The 19,524-nt window shown below is 41.3% G+C and overlaps 2 protein-coding genes across 2 annotated transcripts in view; one reads left to right on the forward strand and one right to left on the reverse strand.

The window, feature by feature from the left end:
• The window catches only part of ABTB2 (ankyrin repeat and BTB domain containing 2), a 179,852-nt gene extending 173,918 nt beyond the window's left edge, over nucleotides 1-5,934 (reverse strand). Inside the window, exon 1 of the mRNA XM_070935578.1 lies at nucleotides 4,703-5,934. Coding sequence (XP_070791679.1) covers nucleotides 4,703-5,579 — 877 coding nt within the window. The 5' untranslated portion in view covers nucleotides 5,580-5,934. The remainder of the gene's footprint in view (nucleotides 1-4,702) is intronic.
• A 391-nt stretch (nucleotides 5,935-6,325) lies between these two features.
• Nucleotides 6,326-19,524, forward strand: part of CAT (catalase) — a 62,117-nt gene continuing 48,918 nt past the window's right edge. Inside the window, exon 1 of the mRNA XM_070935622.1 lies at nucleotides 6,326-6,401. Within this exon, the coding sequence (XP_070791723.1) occupies nucleotides 6,378-6,401 (24 nt within the window). The 5' untranslated portion in view covers nucleotides 6,326-6,377. The remainder of the gene's footprint in view (nucleotides 6,402-19,524) is intronic.

The following is a 19,524-nucleotide window of genomic DNA, read 5'->3' on the forward strand; positions in this document are numbered from 1 at the left end:
CATGTCTTGCATTCCATGTTCCTTGTTAACACAATAAATACATTCCTAAAACTAAATTAAATGCACATGTGGGCACAGGAAGTCAGAATTTATATATAAATAAATATATTTGATAGAATGATCTAAAAAAGCATGTACCACTGTGAAATGAAACCCATCCTTTGCATGACAAATCAAAGCTTTGTATCCAATTCATGACTGTAACACAGTTACTTCATATTTTGAATCCTGATAAATATTTCTTTTCATACCTCCTTAACTTTTCATGCCTTCTCTATGGCAGCACCTGCCCTCTGGAACGATTTGCCCCCGGAGATACGAAGGATATCAGATCTCCGGGTCTTTTGCCATGCCCTAAAAACTTTTCTTTTCCATCAAGCAGGGCTGGCGTGAAACCCCCCCCCCTTTTAGCTCTTTTTTAGCTCTTTTTAGCTTTTTAAATGTAAATTGGGTTTTAATTGGATTGTTTTAAATTGTGGGCCAAAGCTGTATAATTCTTTTAATTGATTTTAAATTTTGTATTGGTATGTTTTTATCCTTGGCTGTGCACCGCCCTGAGTCCAATAGGAGAAGGGCGGTATATAAATTGAATTAATAATAATAATAATAATAATAATAATAATAATAATAATAATAATAATAATAATAATAATACAAGCCTCTGTCCATTCAGTTTGTTCACTTAAAAAGAAATCTTTTTCTTTGGCTGGTCTCTAAGTCAGCATTATGGTTAGACAGACATTCCAGATACTTTGAGCTGTGCACCTACAGTACCATGTAGCAATGGGATAATGATACTTCTGTTTATTCACTGCTTTTATTCCTAATAAAGTGGACTGTAAAAAGAAAGGAGTGATATAAAAGTTTGTGTAGATAATAAAAATGTTAAAATTGAGAATTGATTCTCAATAGATGGTTAGTTTAATTTTGAAAAGTGGCTGGCATAAACTGACCTGGGGGGGGGGAAATTAAGACTTGGGGAGTTTCCAATTTAGGATCAATCATTTGTAGAGAATGAGGGTGAAAATACTGCATTCCATCCATACTGGAATGTAATGGAAGCAGATTAAAACAAGAGTTCTCAACTGTTGTGACCTGTGACCACTTAAAATGAATTTGTACAACCTCCAATCAAACTAATGATTTGATTGTGGCTAGGATTGGACAAAAATCAATCCACCTCTTATTTTAATACATCTTTCTGCGTTAAATAAATCAATGATAAGAATGTAAAATCAATGATAAGATGGAAATAAGACAAAAAGTAACTTTTAAAAACATTTTTTTAAATGGGAAGGCTTACTTTTGCTTAATTCCTGACATCTGCTTTTGCTTTTGAATAGTCAGGAAGAAAAATTAGCTTCTCTTAAACTGTTGCAACTTGCAAAACACAGGAAAGGGTTGCTTTTGGAATTTTCTTTCCCTGCACAGCCTTAGTGAGAGAGTAACCACAGCCCATCTTTTCTTTCCCAATCCAGTCTTTTGCCTCCTCCTAGCAGCCTTTCCAGCCATGCCTTCCATTGCAATTCCCTCTGCATAGGAAGCACCAAATCACATGGTAATAGCTGTGCTGTCAAGCTTAATTTATCAGAGGCAGATTGTCAAATCCAGGACTGTCACTTCTAACTTCAAAACATACATCTTAAAAACAAGAAGTGAAACAAATTACGAAAGTTGATGGAGAAAGTAGAAAGATTAAATCTTTCAATAATATTTAGCGGCTATTGAAAACCACCAGCACAACAGGAACTCAGCTAGAATGTGTACTGCAGGTAAAACAAGGTCAAATTATGTCCATCGCTGTTCAGCATGGCTAAAAATGGCATCAAGAAAGCTGTTAGAGCAAAAAGGAGATTTCCTAGCTAAACAAGAATTTTTAAAAAGGGATGTAAACTTGTTTGAAGGAAAGATAGAAAGGCAGAAAGAAAACAGAAAGAGAAACATGTCCTATATTTGTGCTTTCCATAGGCATCTGATTGTCACTGTGAGACTAACAGACTCTTGTCTGATCCAGGAGGACTCTCCCATTCTTTTGGTAGTGAAGGGCAGAAGTTGATCTGGGCTAAATTCAGTCTGTAGCACTATTATTTTGTGAATGGGAATTGTCAACAGGCTGAGCTTTTTTTCACAGTCAATATATGCTGCCATATGCTGATGACAACACATCCTTTAAATGGAAGACCCTTAGTCATTTCCTGCTTTAAAGTTACTTATCAACTTGTGTAATCAAAACAAAACTGTAATTGACATAAAGTATCAGCACCCTTGGTGAAACTGCTGCAGTACAGCTCTAGTGACATCAAATTGAAACCAGACAGTACTCTGTTTGATTTTCACATTTTTCCTTACTATTTCCAGGAACATTTCTTTTATATTATCATTACACTCCCAGGAACTTAGACAGAATGTAACATAGGGATGGGTGAGAGAGTTGAAAGACTGACTGTGAGTCATCTAATAGACATGATATAGTGAGTTCCATAAGGTTCAGCTAGCTACACCTTATCTACCAGCTGCATTAGAGCTGGTAGCAATATACAGCCAATCAGAATCTTCTAGAGTGGGTGGCTCTAATAAATGCAATGACATAAAGAAATAAATATTATGAGGAAAAGACACTCAGAAAATTGCTATTATATTCTGAGCAGGGACAAGAGGAATCCCCATTTCCAAAACTATATACAGTGTTTAGGCTTTTATCCAGCTAAGTTTATTTATGTTTAAGATTTAGTACATAGAGAATGTAAATGAGATGGCAACCTATGCCTGTCCTGAATCACTTTGGATTGTAGGTTGAATATTCAGTTAAAAAATAAAGGAAAAATATTGTTGTCAAATGCTCTTGATATTTTCCAAAAGATCCCTCTGAAAAGAATTGTGTAGCTATGAGAATCTTCAGAGCCAGGAAGTGATGAGAGATTAAAGAGGACACAATTGTATCAGAACCTTTAAACTAGCTTTCAAAGATAATAGAAGATGCTGTCCAATTGCTGTAATGAAGTAAGACACAGCTGCCTGTCATGGAACTGAAAAGGAAATTTGTTCAGAAAATCTTGTGTTTCTTAAGAAAGAAAGATCTTCCTAAATCAAAAGAATGAATTAGCCTGACTAGCTTAAGCTCCACTATTTGTTCAACAGGGCTTTCCCATGAGTAACCTTGACTGAAGCAAAGCCTTCGGCATGCTGGTGAAAAATGTGTGACCCATCTTGGCTTAAAAAGAAAAAGCGATTAATATGAAGTGTGAAAAATACAAAAAAAAAAAAAATCACTTTGTAGTTTGCTTTTAAAAGAAGCCAGCCTTTGCTTCTGTAATATCATCCTCATTATTTCAATCATATTCTATGATGTACTGGTAGTCCTCAACTTACAACCATTTGTTTAGTTGATCCCTCGCAATTACAATGGCACTGAAAAGAACTGACAAACAACTGGTCCTTGCACCTATGATTATCATAGTGTCACCATAGTCATGTGATCAGAATTCAGGTGCTTGGCAACCTGCATGTATTTACAATGGTTGCAGCATTCTGTGGTCACGAGATGGGCATTTGTGACCTTCCCATCCATCTTAATAACCATGAAATTCACTTAACAACTACAGTGATTCATTTAACAACCTTGGCAAGAAAGATCATAAAATTGGGTGGCAACTCACTTAACAACTGCCTCACTTAGCAACAGAGGTTCTATTCCCAATTGTGGTCATAAATCAAGGACTACCGTGTAATAAACATTAATTAATTACATCCACTGTTTGAACTGACTGATTCTACATAGCATTTACTTTCCTTAGTTAACCTGGTCTTATTTTATATTTTCACTCTCCATTAATTAGCACACCTCGTTCCATTTTTGGGATTCTGGCAGCAAATGCAAAGCATATACTACCTACATGGATTATCTTTGAAGACTTAAATATTCTACATAGTACATTTTGGATGTCACCACAGTTTGAATGATTTAACAGACTGCAATTCTGTCTAAATTCATCAGAATTACTCCCCAAACTTCTAAAGAAAGTGCTACTAAACTTTTAAGTGCAGTCCTGTAGGATATTGCAATTTCACTGTAAGTAGTACTTTTATAAACCCTTCAAATCATTACTTGTGGGGTCACTGAGGCTCTCTGAACTTGGTTATTTTCTTGCAGACACTTCATTACCCAACTAGATAACATCATCAATGCTGCACCTCACCGTTCAACCTTGAGCTACCAACATTCTCTTCTGTTGGTAGTTTGTTATTTTTTAAGCTCAACACAAAGCAGATCACTTAGAACAGTGTTTCTCAACCTTGGTAGCTTGAAGATGGGTGGACTTCAACTCCCAAAATCCCCCAGCCAGCGGTGCTGGCTGGGGGATTCTGGGAGTTGAAGTCCACCCATCTTCAAGCTTCCAAGGTTGAGAAACACTGACTTAGAACAATATTAGTTTGCTTCCTCCTACCAGTCGTTACCATTTGCGTCTTTTGCACACCTGCACTCTTTTACCATCCCCAACCAAGAAGCGCGGTTCCTCTGAAACATATATGCCAGCAAGAAACTTCCCCAGGTGGTATGCTAAATCTGCAGCAGTATCCTCCGATTCTCACAACAGCTTAGAGCCAGATGTTAAAAACACGAAAAGCGCTAAAGCCGAGGCTTCGCTCAAGAAAATCCATTTCGCCCAAAGGGCAAGGCCCTTGCCCGGCCACCGCTCCTTACCGTTGGCGTTCTTCCCGCAGATGAGATGCTCGTAGGGTTGCAGGACGCCCCAAAGCTCCGCGTCGTTGTTGATCACCGCCTCGAGAACTTCGGAGGAGACCTCACTCCCCGCCCCGTCTCCGTCTCCGTCTGGGTTTTGGCTGGCCAGGACACGGCCCTTGATCTCCTCCACCAGGTTCTCCATGCAAGAGGCAAGAGCGATGGCCGCGTACTCGTGGATCCGAACCGAGATCCGGGTGTCTACCATCCACCTGAAAAAGCGCCCGACGGAGAAGGTGAGGCCACAGCGGGCCGATTTGCCTTTCCTCAAGCCGTCCCCGGCGCTCATGCTGTACAGCGAAAGAGCTTTGACGGTGGCCAGGACGCAACTCTCCGACAGGGACCAACTCTGGATCAGCTTGATGGCGCTCTGGATCTCGAAGCGGGTGCACTTGGCGTGCATCACGCTCAGGCGTTGCGCCTCCCGGGAGATCCGGATCAGCGGCCTCCGGAGGAGCATCGACAGCCTCCTGGCGGCTTCGGGGCTGAAGCCTCGTCCCTTGGTCACCTCTTTCCCCTTCCGCAGGATCTTCTCCACGTCTTCCTCGCTCCAAGGGAATTCCTCGAGGTCGGGCAGTTTGGCGCATTTGGCGAAGATGTCGGCAACTTCGGGATCCTCCGGCAGAACGGTGTTGACGGTATCCCAGCTGTTGTTGCGGCTGTTCATGGAGCCCGAGTAGTACCACCAGTTGCCCCGGGCTTGAGACGAGGCCAAGGCTTGGCTGTTGGACTTGCAGGACGAGAGGCTGAGGGACCTGCAGGAGTCCCCTGCCCCATACCCGGAGTCCAAGGTTAGATCTTCCAGGGTTTTCAAAGGCGAGCTATATATCCCAGCCATAGGGAGGAAAAGTCGGCGGTCCCCTCCTCCGAGGCACCCGCAGCTGCCGACTCCCGCGCGGTTCTCAAAGGCGACCGAGGACGATCGCGGGGCTTTAGACGCCGGGATGCGAGTCCGGTTGGGGCTGGAGCTCCCGCGGTGCCTTCAGGTTTTCACGCGTGCCAGCTGTCTCCATTCCACGGGCCGAGTGAGATCATTTCTTTTCCGCCTTGGGATGGAAAATCGCGGCAGAAGAAGATGCGGAGGATCCAGCAGGGCTCTGAGGAGGCAATGCCTACCGCCTAAGTGGAGCAGGAGAGAGTCCTCAAGCGGCGGAAGGCGGACAAGCCTTTCCCCAGCAACGATCCAGAATCAATTTCGGACTCATCCAGAAAGGAAAGGAAACCCAAAGCAACCCAGAACGGTGGCGGAGGCTGCCTGCCTGCCTGCCGGTGTTTCCCCGCTCCGCGCCCCCCGAGAGACACTTTGCAAGAAGCTTTGCGCGAACTTCTCCCTTCGCTGCTCTCTTCTGGCTCACCAAGCGGAGGAGACATGCAAATGACCCGACGGGATGCCAGCCAATCAGGAGCTCCGGGAGAACCCGTGGGGCGGGGCCATCCCTTGAAATGCGAGCTGTGGGGCAACCTCCAACTCTACGTATCCTTTCAGGGCGGGCTGGATGGGCGGAACCAGGAAGGCGGGGCGGGCTGGAAACAAATCAGAAGTCGCGAGGGGGCGGGGCAAGCTGTCTGAGCGGAGGTGACAGAAGAGAGGAGCCATTGCGAGGGATTTTGGAGGAAAAAGAGCCTCGTGGGGACCATGAGCCGAGCCAGAGAAGTAAAGGTAACCGCGCCGAGGGAGGCTTGAGATTTCCTAGGTCCGATCTCTGGACTTTTGCAGATGCACGTCTAACCTTCCCGCCCGTGGGTGACTGCCAGCACCAACGGGGAACGAGACTTGCTTCCCAGGAAGGGGGCTGCAGATGGCTTGTGCAAACTTTTAATGGGGATTTAATAAGCAGCAGCACTCCCCCCCCCAAAAAGGGGTGTATTTTATAATAAGGGTCCAACAAATCTTTTATTGCGTTTTGGGAATATCTTCCATTATAAAGTCTATACTGCTTAAAATGCACATTTTGAATGGAAATTATTAATGCGTTTCTCAACACGATTTCAAAACACGTCTGTCTGCCTTTCCTGAGAACATTCTCACATAATGAAGGTGAAAACCGGTTGAGAGCTTTGCTATTCCCTTCTCCCATATGTAAATGAGATTGGTAAGAAAATAAAACAAAATGATAGGTGCCTGTGAATATAGATTTTATAATTGCATTATAGAGGATCCTACAAATGTGTAAGCCTTCAACAATCTTGTAATACCCTCATATTTTGGAAAGAGTACATTATAAAGCCCTAGTTTGGGGGCAAAGAAGGGAAAGAGGAGTTTTTACAAATGTTACAATATCTTAAGTTACTGGCCATAAAATAAAGTATGGAAACTTATGGTCTGCCAGATATTGTCAAACTATTGTTCCCAGAAGCTTGGACATAGTATTCTTGCAATTTTGTTCCAAAGTGACACCAGGTGAAGTACTTTCAAGTAAGAATCTCCATTTTCTGTTCACATATTTTATGGAAGGGCCTAGAAATTTATTAATTTTATTTGCCAGTCATTTCATTTCAAAATGGCTCTGATGATGTGATAAATAGGAAAACATGATTATTATTTATTTCCCAAACAACAAAAGTTCTGGCAATGGGAGAGAGAGAACAGAGCAATAGTTCAGTTTTCTAGATGTAGATGGGAAAATGCAGCATTAAGTCCATTATCCCAGCCCGTTTTGTATTGTGTGCTGGTTGTAGAGCTAGTTTTGTACATTTTCTTGTCTTCCAAGTTTTCTCTGGGTGTAGAAAGACCCAATAAACATAGTAGTGCTTATGGCTCTGTTAGATTCCTCTGCGGTCCTCTTACAGACATTCTTTTGACTTTTAATTTGGAAAAAAGGAATTAATTACAATGTAATAGGAGTACTCTGAAATTGTGCCAATTTAAATTAAGGCAGATAATTTATGGCTTGTCCTCTTCTCCTCTTGAAAAAACAACATTGAGAAGAAGTAAATAAAATAATCTCATGTAGAGGATTTGAGAAGGCTAAGAAAGTTGCATTCAACAAAATTCTGCAAAGTTTTCTTCTCTGATTGTGAAACTGCAGAAATAAGGAGACAGGCTTAGAAATTGTCTTTGACAAAATTACGTTAGTGGGAAACTTTTATAGCCTTTTGTGAAATTGACCAGCAGAAACCAAGATTTCCAGTTCTAGCAAATAAAGCTGTAGTTGGTTTGATTTACGCTGAAGATATATTTAAATAAACATGTGTATGTCTAGACACGCCTACTTAATGGTTGAACCAAAAAAGGGGGGGATTAACTACTGTTCGAGTTCATACGTGCTAAACTATGGCTTATTTTTAAACAAGATTCAATATGTTCCAATCAGGCAAAACTGAAGGCCAAAAGGAAACCACTTACAGTGTATGAATTCAGCCTATACTGAGTCCCTGAGTTTTAAAGATTTTTTTAAAAGTATCTTTTTAAAGTGGACTGGTCATTAAAAATTTCATTTCCCGCTTGTGATTAATAGAATAATAAGAGAGAAATAGCAGTAGAGCCAAAGAACACTTCGTTATTTTATGAGGTTTAAATAATTGTTTTGAGGACTTAACAGGGTTGTATTGAATTTACAATCTATAGTGCTAAAAAGAAACCTCATTCAAAATGATTTTGTCTCCAATCAGATTGCATAAACTTTTACAAGTGAAGGCTTGCAGGTTAAAGTCTTCTTCCAGTTGAAACCATTAAGTAGGTGTGTCTAGGTGTATGCAGGCGTATTTAAGTAGATCTGCAACACTAATCAAATCAACTGCAGGTTTATTTAGTTTACTACAGAAGTTTGTCTTTTCTTAGCAGTAGTACAGATGAGGTTTGCCTTTACTTTTTCCACATAGATTTTTCAATTTCTACTCTTAACTTTTCAATTTTTTTCAATTTCTACATTACTGGGACTTTTGATCCTCTCCCAGATCTTTTTATTGCTTAAGTTCAGAGTTCATCCAAGATTGGCTAGGTCCGTGATGGAGAACCTATGGCACACATGCCACAGGTGGCACACAGCCATATCTGTAGACACATGAGTGCTGCCTTAACTCAGCTTCAGCGCACATGCGCGCGCCAGCCAGCTGATTTTCAGGCCATCCGGGCCCACCCAGCTGTTTCCAGCCTCTGGAGGGACTCTGAGAGGGTGGGGAAGGCTGTTTTCACCCTTCTCAGGCTCCAAGAAAGCCTCTGGAGCCTGGGGAGGGTGAAAAACAGGCCTACTGGGCTCACCGTGCCATCACGTGCCAAAAGTGGGGGGAGTGCGGGGGGATCATGTGCACATGCGCGGGGGGTGGGTCACATTGAATTATGGGTCTGGGCACATGGCGTGCAACCCCCCCCACCCTCCCTCTACTTTTGCCACATGGCTGCAAAAAGGTTAGCCATCACTGGGCTAGGTGCTGTAGGAGATGGTGAGTTCTAATCCCACATAAGGCACAAAGTCAGCTGTGGGACCTAGGGCCAGTTGCTGAACTAGTCTAGGCAGCTCCCAGAAGTCAACAAGGTCTTGATGGTGCTCCCTCCCCTCCCTTTTAAGTCTGTTTAGTTAAGATAGCACATTGAAACCTGACAAAGGCCTTTGAATGGGAGCATATATATTTTTGATCTTGAATGGTGAACTAGATATGAAATAAAAATGCCCGTTTCTTTGATTCTTTCTGTTTGTAGGCTATTAGAAAAGAAAGCACTGGCCCTCTCTGTTGTTAGTTGTGAAGTTGTGTCTGACCCATCGCGACCTCATGGACAACTTTTCTCCAGGCCTTCCTGTCCTCTACCATCTCCTAGAGTCCATTTAAGCTCATGTCTACTGCCTCAGTGACTCCACCCAGCCACCTCGTTCTCTGTCGTCCCATTCTTCTTTTGCCCTCAATCTTTCCTCAGCATTAGGCTCTTCTCCAGTAAGTCCTTCCTTCTCATTAGGTGCCCAAAGTATTTGAGTTTCATCTTCAGGATCTGGCCTTCTAAAGAGCAGTCAGGGTTGGTCTCCTCTAGGACTGACCGGTTTGATCGCCTTGCAGTCCAAGGGACTCTCAGGAGCATTCTCCAGCACCATAGTTCAAAGGCCTCAATTCTTTGACACTGGGCTCTCTCTGTAGGTACTTTTTATTGTAACTTGCAGCAATCATTATTTATGTAACAGCGCCATCTTATGGTAAGACTGGAATCATTGAACCACTGGATAGGTTTTCAGATCTTGTAAATAAGCAGTACCACTAATGACAGTGCAACAAACTATAGTTTAAAAACTTGGTTTAGCGGGATCTGTGAACTCAACGTTGCATATCTATCTGTCTGTCTGTCTGTCTGTCTGTCTATAATCTATTGTACAGGTAGTCCTCAATGTAATGACTGGTTGTTTAATGACAGATTGAAATCATGATGTCCACATTCATAAAGCACTTTGCTGCCCTCCCTGGGTCACATGAATGCATTTCAAATGCTTGGCAACCTGCTCACATTTATGACCAGTTGTTAAGTGCCCTGCAATTATGTGATTGTGATTTGCAATCTTCTCTGCCAGCTTCCGCAGAGAGGCAATGGGTGGGTGGGTGGATTTCAGAGAAAATTGCAAACAGAGGGGACAGAAGGTTCCCACTCTGAAGAAATGGATCTAAAATCTGTCAAAAACAGTTATGAATCCGGCAGCGCTTTTTAGAACATAGGCTTTACTAGTGTTTTCCTCTCCAGAGGAGAAAATACTAGCCAACACCATTGTTCTTACAATAGTTTGGAAAGAGCCTTCCAAACTATCTCAAGAATGGAGCCTGAGTTCAGAATGGAGCCAGAGGATGGAATGGTAAGTGAACCCAGGCAATGGCAGAACAGGGAGAGGGTTTATGCACTAGTGCAGGGGTCTCCAACCTTGGCAACTTTAAGACTTGTGGACTCACTGAGGAATTCTGGGAATTGAAGTCCACAAATCTTAAAGTTGCCAAGGTTGGAGACCCCTGCACTAGTGGACCTAGCTGGCTGATGCCTACCAATCCAGGGCAAGTTTCCACCTGCCAGTTAGAGCTGGGCTTCCCAGGTTCTCCTACATCCTTTGAGGTACATTGCAGTTGTAAGAGGTAGTCACATGGGTTCCTTGCTTAACAACCGTAATGATTTATGACAAAAATTTTGGGCTCAATTCTGGTTGCAAATCGAGAACTACTGTGTACACATTTAAATAAGTCTCATGCCTTAATATTTGGTTAAGAAACAAGCTATATTGTAATAAAACTAATAAAAAAAAGAAATACAGTAGACAAGAGAAAGTTGCTAGCGTAAGACCCTCTACAGATTTTAGGGAAATTGACCCAGAGGCATATAATTTGTAGTTCAGATTTTCAGCTACTACCGTATGTAGAACTTAATTGGTCTTTTAAAAAAATAAGTCTGGAGTTTGAGAATATTCCTAAAACTAATTTATTTATTTACTTCGATGCATGCAGCACATACCTGGATGTCTGCTAGTAGTGTCTTAAATTATAATTAGCTAGAATTGGTTTATTAATACCTATACTCCAAGATTAGAGATTTGGTCTCTCAAAATCAGTCATCAGTCAATGAAATGGTCAAAGTCTTGTTCAGATAAAGAAGTATTTTACCTGTGTTTGAAGATGCTAAAGAATCTTCTGTGTATAATTAAAAAGTAGGCCTTAATGACTACCCTATTTAGGAACTATTTAAATATTAGAAGTTGCTGGAAAGATAACTTTATGCCTGGTCCTCACACTTACAATTGTTGTAGCATCTCCTTGGTCACATGATTGAGATTTGGAAAGCTCAGACTAAATAGTTGTAGCCTTCCATGGTCATGTGATCGCCATTTACTTGATCCGTAGCCAGCTTCTGACAAGCAAGGTCAATGGAGAAATCAGCAGTAAAATCACAAGCTGCAGTCAGGGATTGTCTTCAGTGGTGGGTTGCTCCCGGTTCGGTCCGGTTTTTGCGAACCAGTAGTAATGGCGGCGGGAGGCTCCACCCACTTGCCACAATGTCATCACTGACGATCTGCACGTGTGAAGAAGCAAGCGTGCGCGAGCGAAGCAAGTGCGCACACGTGCTCCCGTTGCGAACCGGTAGTAAAGGTAAGTGGAACCCACCCCTGGTTGTCTTACTTAATGGCTGTGGATGATTGGCTTAATGACCACGATGCAAGTGAGGCTGTAAACCTGTTGCAGTCATGTGATGTCTCCCTTAATAACCGTGTTGCTAAGCAACAAGAGTTGCGAGTTTCAATTGTGGTCATTGAACAAGGAGTACCTGTACTAGTTGGTTTATGAGGGCTGCTGTAACTGGTCTGTAAAAATCTAGAAAAGATGAAGGAAATATCCTATTTGCTGCCTTCTAGTAGGTGTCCAGATGTGTGCAACTCAAGTAGTATAGCTCTAGTTTGGTTAAGAAAAAGTTTGAAAAAGTTTTATTCCTGGATTGTTCTCAGCCTTTAATCTAACTACTGAGAACTTCATTTTAAATCTTCTACAAATACTCTGACCTTTAGAGATGAGAATTTTGTAAGAAAGGATGTTTTCTGGGGTGACATGGATGGTAGGCTACCACTTTCTTCCTCAGAAAAACATTTTATCATTAAAGTTATATGCTTCCCAACTACTCAAAACAGATTTACAGAGTTACAGATGGAAAACCATTATACAAGCAGTTTCTTCTTCTGATAGGCACCATTTAATGCAATTCTTGCACTTATAAAAAGCCAAGCTAATGTAAAATCTTACATTACCCATCCATTATTTAATTGAGTTTTATTTAATTGACCAAACTAAGTAATAATTTTAATTAGCAATTTTATGATGTTTGTGTGTCTATATTTTTCTTGACTGTACACCGCCTTGAGTCCTACGGGAGAAAGGCGGTATAGAAATATAATAAATAAATAAATAAATAAATAAATAAATAAATAAATAAATAAATAAATAATAAATAAATTATTTAAAGTTCTACAATGAGATCAACAAGTGCTAGAAGATCTCACCTATGTTCTGGTCATTTCTTATTTCTTTGCTTAAAAACAGATACAGGGTAATAGGATGCACCAGTTCAGGACTGTGATGGCAATGCCTTAATCCTGTTGCTTTGTCATTTTCTTTCTCACTGTCACCAGAACGCTCAAAATAAGATTCCAAATATAAATGCTGTCAATCAGTAGGGAAATTCCATCACAGTAGCTTCTTCATTAGAGGAAAAAATATGGCAGCAGGACTTTGATGATAACAAACAGGCTATCTTCAGTAATCAAAACAGAAAATAATTACTCTGAGCAATTAAAATATAGGGAGTGCTGGCAAACGATGATTCCTGACTACCATGATTTTGACTGAAAATAAAGGTGGCACTCAGTGAGGTAGAAGAAATGGTTTGAAGGAATAGAGGACAGAATGAACTGAAGCTTGCCTTCATTGTTTTTCCTGATCCGTAGAGCGGTGCCTGGAGTCACCTGGCTGAGCTTATCCTGCTGTCCAGGTTTGTTTCCAAAAATGCCACACTTGAAGAATTTAAGAGCAGAGTGACACTCATCTGGATGTCATAGTGCACATTTTATTATTATTATTATTATTTATTAGATTTCTATACCGCCCTACTCCCGAAGGACTCAGGGCGGTGCACAGCCAAACAATAAAAACACATACAATACAAAATTTAAAAATAGAATAAAATCAAATTAAATAATTTTGGCCCCGACAAATTTAAAACCCCAAACTTTTAAAACCAATTTAAAATTGTATATATAAAATACTAAAAGATATTTAAAATTTTAAAAATCTTTTATAAAAGAGGGGGAAAATTAGGCTAGGCCGGCCTGGTGAAATAGTAAGGTCTTTAAGGCGCGACGGAAGGTGCACAGATCCGGGATCCTCCGTATCTCTGGGGGGAGCTCGTTCCAGACAGTAGGTGCCCCCACAGAGAAGGCATCTATTAGAAGTCAGCTTCCCTAAGCTTCTAGCATTCCATAGTGTCTCTGCTTCGCCTGTCAGGAGGGTCTGTTGCAGGAGTGAAATTCAGGATCTGACAGGTTCTGGAGAACCAGTAGCGAAAATTTTGAGTAGAACCGGCAAATACCACCTCTGGCTGGCCCCAGAGTGGGAGGGGAATGGAGATTTTGCAATATCCTTCCCCCAGGAGTGAGGAGGGAATGGGGATTTTGCAGTGTTCTTCCCCTGCCACGCCCACCAAGGCACGCCCACAGAACCGGTAGTAAAAAAAAAATTTGAATTTCACCACTGCTCTGTTGAACAGACCAAGATCAGAGGCTGATGCAGCATGGTGCAGCCTTTCACATTGCTAGAGACACCTTTCCCAGTCATGCACCACTCTGGGCTCTGTCTTGGAGTTTCTGTATAGGATGGTTATGGTGGCCAACATCAAAGAGCATTTATGCTCGCATTGGCTATTAAGCAAGTGGGCTACCCAGCCAGTATGGAAAATCCCATCTTCAGGGGAGGGGGCTGGAGGAGAAAGGAGAAAGAGAGAGGAAAGTTGGGTTAAAGAGAGCCAGGTTAGTCTAGTGGTTAAGGCACCAGGATTGAAAGTGAAAGACTCATCCCACCTTAGCCATGAGAGCCGGCTGGGTGACCTTGGGCCAGTCTTTTTCTCTTAGCCCAACTCACCTTACATCTACTGGAAGTGAGCTGCCCTAGGCTTCCAGCATTCCATAGTGTCTCTGCTTTGTGGCGTAATAAGGGGCCAGGTACAGAGCAGTAAGAGACTTCAGTAACTAGTTGACTTATTGAAAAACCACAGGGAGAGACATAGACACCAGGAGGATTTGTCTGACCATATTCCTGCTTAGATCAGTGCCCTGAATAGGAACCACAATTTTGGAGTTGGGGGACTTAGGCAGCAGCCCATCTTAGAGGGTTTGAGGAGTTGCCACAAATTCCATTGTAGGTTTTGATAACACCAGGAGACTGGGCTGAGATGCGGAAGGACAGATTGTATATCATTGGATTCCTGGTGTTCTCTGAGCTTGGTTGTTTTCCCCGCAGACCTTTTGTTATCAATCAGTGCAGAGGAGGATGAGGTTTGCGGCTTGTTTATATATCTGGCATTCATACCGAAAAAAATATTTTTTTGTTGGAAAACCTGTGTGCATTCTAATTGACCTAGGAGTTCAGAGGACAATGCTACTATCATAGAAGATGGATGAACGTGGATATCATAAAGGTGATGGACTGTGAATGTCTGTTTGGGTCATTGGGTCAGCAGGACAGTCTGGGAATCTTGCATGGATAGTGCTCACCTTGCTGCATAGCAAGTCCCAACCTCACCTCCTGAAATTTATCCTGGGGCAGATAGTGCTGGCTTTAAGTGCTAAGGGATTGTAACCTTCATGCCTTGAAAGATAGTTATAAAAGAATTTAGTGGTTTATGACTTGTTTTACAATAACCTTTGGCCTGATGCATGCAGGGATCTACTTCAGATCTAATATTCAGTTCCAAGCATTGATAAGTGATTTACAATTGGAAGGCCATAAAGCTTGCCGTGCCACATTCCTCCTTGATTTTTCTGAAACTCATTGCTACCAAAGGGCTGTGCAGGACAGAAGGGTCAATTAAGATATATGCTGCTTCTAGAGTGGGAAGTGGGAGTGCTCCTTGGTTAATTGAGAACCTGAGGAACTTCTGGAAATGAAGTAACAAAGAGATTCCTGAAAGTCACTGAAAAAGATTAGAAGTAAGTCGGACTAGACAGGGGTAAGCCTCATGTTGATGCTTGTATCATGGCAATAAGGGTATCAAAACAGGCTTATTGTGGTATTATGTCTCTACTGTTAGAGTAACACCCCCCTCCCCCATTGAGATATGGGAGACAGGAAGATTTTACCAAGGGACAGGTTGAGATCTTGGGACAAAATTTTGCAAATAAAATAGCTCAAATTTGCTCTGACTCCATATGGATGGGCTCAGAGAAGGTGACTGGGCTGGCATCTTGTGATGTTTGCTAGAATTAATTTCTTCCAACTTATGGACTTCAGGGAAGTGAATAGGATAATGTCTGTGAGACGTTTGGCCAATGGAATCCAAGCTGGTTTTGACTGGGAAGTCAAAAGGAATATAAGGGGCTGGCTCTTGGGGATTGTCAGTGCCTGTCTTTGTAAGGCAGTTATGCCTACTGCTTTGAAGCAGTGGTGAAATCCAAATTATTTTACTACCGGGTCTGTGGGCATGGCTTGGTGGGCGTGGCTTGTGGGCATGGCAGGGGAAGGATACTGCAAAATCTCCATTCCCACCCCACTCCAGGGGAAGGATACTGCAAAATCTTCATTCCTACTCCACTCCAGGGGAAGGATACTGCAAAATCCCCATTCCCTCCCCACTCCTGGGGGAAGGATACTGCAAAATCCCCATTCCTTCCCCACTCCTGGAGCAAGGATATTACAAAATCTCCATTCCCATCCCACTCTGCTGCCAACCAGAGGTGGTATTTGCCAGTTCTCCAAACTACTCAAAATTTCCGCTACAGGTTCTCCAGAACCTGTCAGAACCTGCTGGATTTCACCCCTGCTTTGAAGGAGGTGGTGGTGTCCCCCTCTTGAAGAGATTCTCCCTGGAACCAGTAATTATTGATAACTTTTAAAACTATTTTAAACCTTCCCTTTTTAGGAAGAATGCCCTCCAACTGAATTATGTTGTAGAAGAAGCTAATTTTTAGATATTCAATTCATATTCAATTGGTTTGAAATCTGGGCATAAGATGCAATCTATCTTGACTGCCCTAGTAGGTGACCTGAATCAAAATACAAATAGGTGGAGTAAAGCCTCAACATTATTAGCATGTTTGCTCATTCATTCATCAGTCTTAGAATCCTTCCTGTGAGTCTAGAAGTCAGAGACGCTTCATTTCACTTGATAATAGTGGGAGAGGAGAGGATGGAGAGGCAATTTATGAATCGTGGGGAGGCTGACTTTGAAGATGTCCCTTTGAAGATGTAATGGTACAGAATGCATTAGTGATGGGAGAGAGCTTCCAGTGATATATAACAGTGGTATTATGAAACTGCATTGCTTGCCATGGGCTTCTGACTGCAACTATAAAGTTCTTTATGACCAGGCATCCAAGTTTCTGCAGGATTGCCTGCTTCAGGGAAAAACTGACCTGTCCAAGCTCTGTGAATTCAAGAAAAAATTATTACTAACAGGTGAGTCCATTTTAAATGATTATTCCAACTTAACAGTTATTACAACCTGATCTTACATCAGTTTCCCCCTAAAGCATAGAAATCAGGTTTTTTGTTCACAAAATTGCTTTGACTCAGATTGCCTCAGAGCTAAGAAAGCCTTGATAACACTTTTCAACAACTGATAAGAAGGCTGTTTTGCTGTATTCTACTAATGATTTATTACAGCAGAAAAGGCATTGCAAACAATTACTCTATAAGAAGAAAAGGGAAGCAACCCAGACCCTCTGGCAACACTTGATAGCTGAAGCTCAAGCTTGGACCTCCTCATAATTTTGGCACCTTATAATATTACAGCTAACAAATCACCTTACTAGCTCATCATTTATCATTCCAGATGATGTTTGGGGTTGAGATACACTTTCATTCTTTATATGGACAAAAGGGAGCCTTGTTCCAGTCAATTCAAATTGGAAGCTGATATGCTTCCATTGTGTTTCCCAGCATCATGCACAGAAATCAACCTCCTGATTAACCAACTCAAGTGAAGAAAAGGACCAGGGAATGACTCCTAAAATTATTTGTAATAACCCAGAGATCCCAATCTTATTCTCTGTTCTCAGCAATGCTGTCATGTGATGCTATGCTTTACAAACTTATTGCTTAGTGATGGAAATTCTGGTCCTAATTGCCTCGTAGTTTTAGGACTTCTATATAAAGTACAGATAAACCTAACTTTTTAGCTACTAAGATTGTTTGACGGGCAGGCACAAAAACTGTCAGGGAAGTGATTGAAGCCTGGGAAACAGGCCTCTCATTAATCAACAGGAGTGCTGATTTACCACCAGCCTATCAAGTTCTTAGAAGGTGAGGGCTGGGCAGCACAAGCAAAGGAGAGCTCATGATTTAAAAGCCAGCCATCAACATCTAAAAAGCCACTTACAATAAATATCACACACAGAACAGCACACACTCTGCTAGAGAGAAGTTCCCTGAAGATGGGCTCCATCTGAAAGTTTGGAAGACAAAACCTCTTGTCTGTGTGACCTATCTATAATGGATCCTGCAACATTATCCTGAGACATGCACATTTGCCTTCATTCATGAGAAAAATGATAAAGTTGGTGAAAACTATCACCAACTGCTATCACCTTTCCAAAACAAATTTAAACATTTGCTTTTCCTATCTCATGCTGGGATGAACGTTCAATATGAAGCAACCATTCCACTTTGTGACTGGGAGGTCAATTAAGGAAACTGAATGTATTAAGGGAGAAGCCCTTATGTGCTAGTACTATTTACTATCAAGTCTTGAGGGTAGTGTTTTTTAATCTCCTTTATACAGACTGCATTCTGAGTCAGTTGTGAATGTGCCTGGGTTTAAAAGATGATGAGGCAGAAGTAAAAAGGATGCCTAGCACGAGACGTGCCATAAAATGAAACTGCTGTAATCAGAAGCAACCTGTTGTTGTAAAACACATATTTGTGACAGATAACAAGAAAGTTAGCCAGGAGTCGCCTAGAGTGACCTGCAATAAACTTTGTTACTTCACCCTGGCTTCAGGCAATTTGAGAAGACCCGTGTGGAGCATAGTTGTAGGTTTGCTCTCTGATTGTGAATTGGCACACCCAAACTAGAGAATTCTCATGTTATCCTAGCATATTGTGGATGTAGTCTGACCAACTCAAAATAAAGAGGAACAAAGACTTTTAGGACTCAATCCTAGCATCAGGAAAATAAGCAACTAAACAGAAAAGGGGCAGAAGTTTATTAATGATTGAACTTTATTTTAGGATAATAATCATAGATTGCTTCCTGAAAATACTAGGTATTCCAGAAAGAGACTCTCTTTCCAGATTTCTTATTTATCACCATTTGGATTTTTATTTAAGAATTAAGCAGTTTGCCCTGAAATACATGAACTGCTAGTTTTTTTATCTATTATAATTCTACAAATAGTAAATCCAGGACTTGAGTGAAGCTCAAGATCTGATGACTCCATGGATTTAATCCAAGGATATATTATTTATATAAATAGCACCTTCTGGCAACCAAACTGATAGTCTACTTTAAATTGAAGAATTTATGATTTTACAGTCTGCACATTAGAGGGGACTAAAATTCCAGACATAAAGAGAAAGGGGGGTGGGGAGACAAATTTGCCTTTTGTTTTTAGCCAGCATTGGGGCAAAATGACAAAAAATGGCATAAAAGTTGAAATACTCCAAGAGGTTTTTGAAGAATAGGGTCAGAAACTAGAAGCTACAGTATCATCAGTGTCCTCTGCCTCTATGCATAGACTGACCAAAAATTATTTTAAAAGAAATGACATATCTTAAAGAGAATACTTTGTGAGACCTAAAATGCTGAAACAAGTCTTATCTGACGCAGAAAAATTAGAATATAAATAAATTGTTCAAAAAACTGGAAAATAAAAAAAAATGCCCTATGGATTATAACACAGTGTTAGAGTTGAAAATACAAACAAAATACAAACAATACAGAGAATGACCTGGACAATGACTCATTACTGAATTCACAATAGAGGTTTGTTAAAGCCTCAAAGTAGGCTCTGATATTGGAAAAAGAAAATCTGAAGGGAAATTAAATCCTACAACACAACAAAGCACTGTTATTAACTTTCAGCTGCCTGCAATTACTGCAAGTTCAAATCTCACCAGGCTCAAGGTTG

The sequence above is a fragment of the Pituophis catenifer genome, unplaced genomic scaffold (genome assembly GCF_029215685.1).
Source record: "Pituophis catenifer annectens isolate HBS135680 unplaced genomic scaffold, rPitCat1.0.hap2 SCAF_1, whole genome shotgun sequence".
Lineage (NCBI taxonomy): Eukaryota > Metazoa > Chordata > Lepidosauria > Squamata > Colubridae > Pituophis > Pituophis catenifer.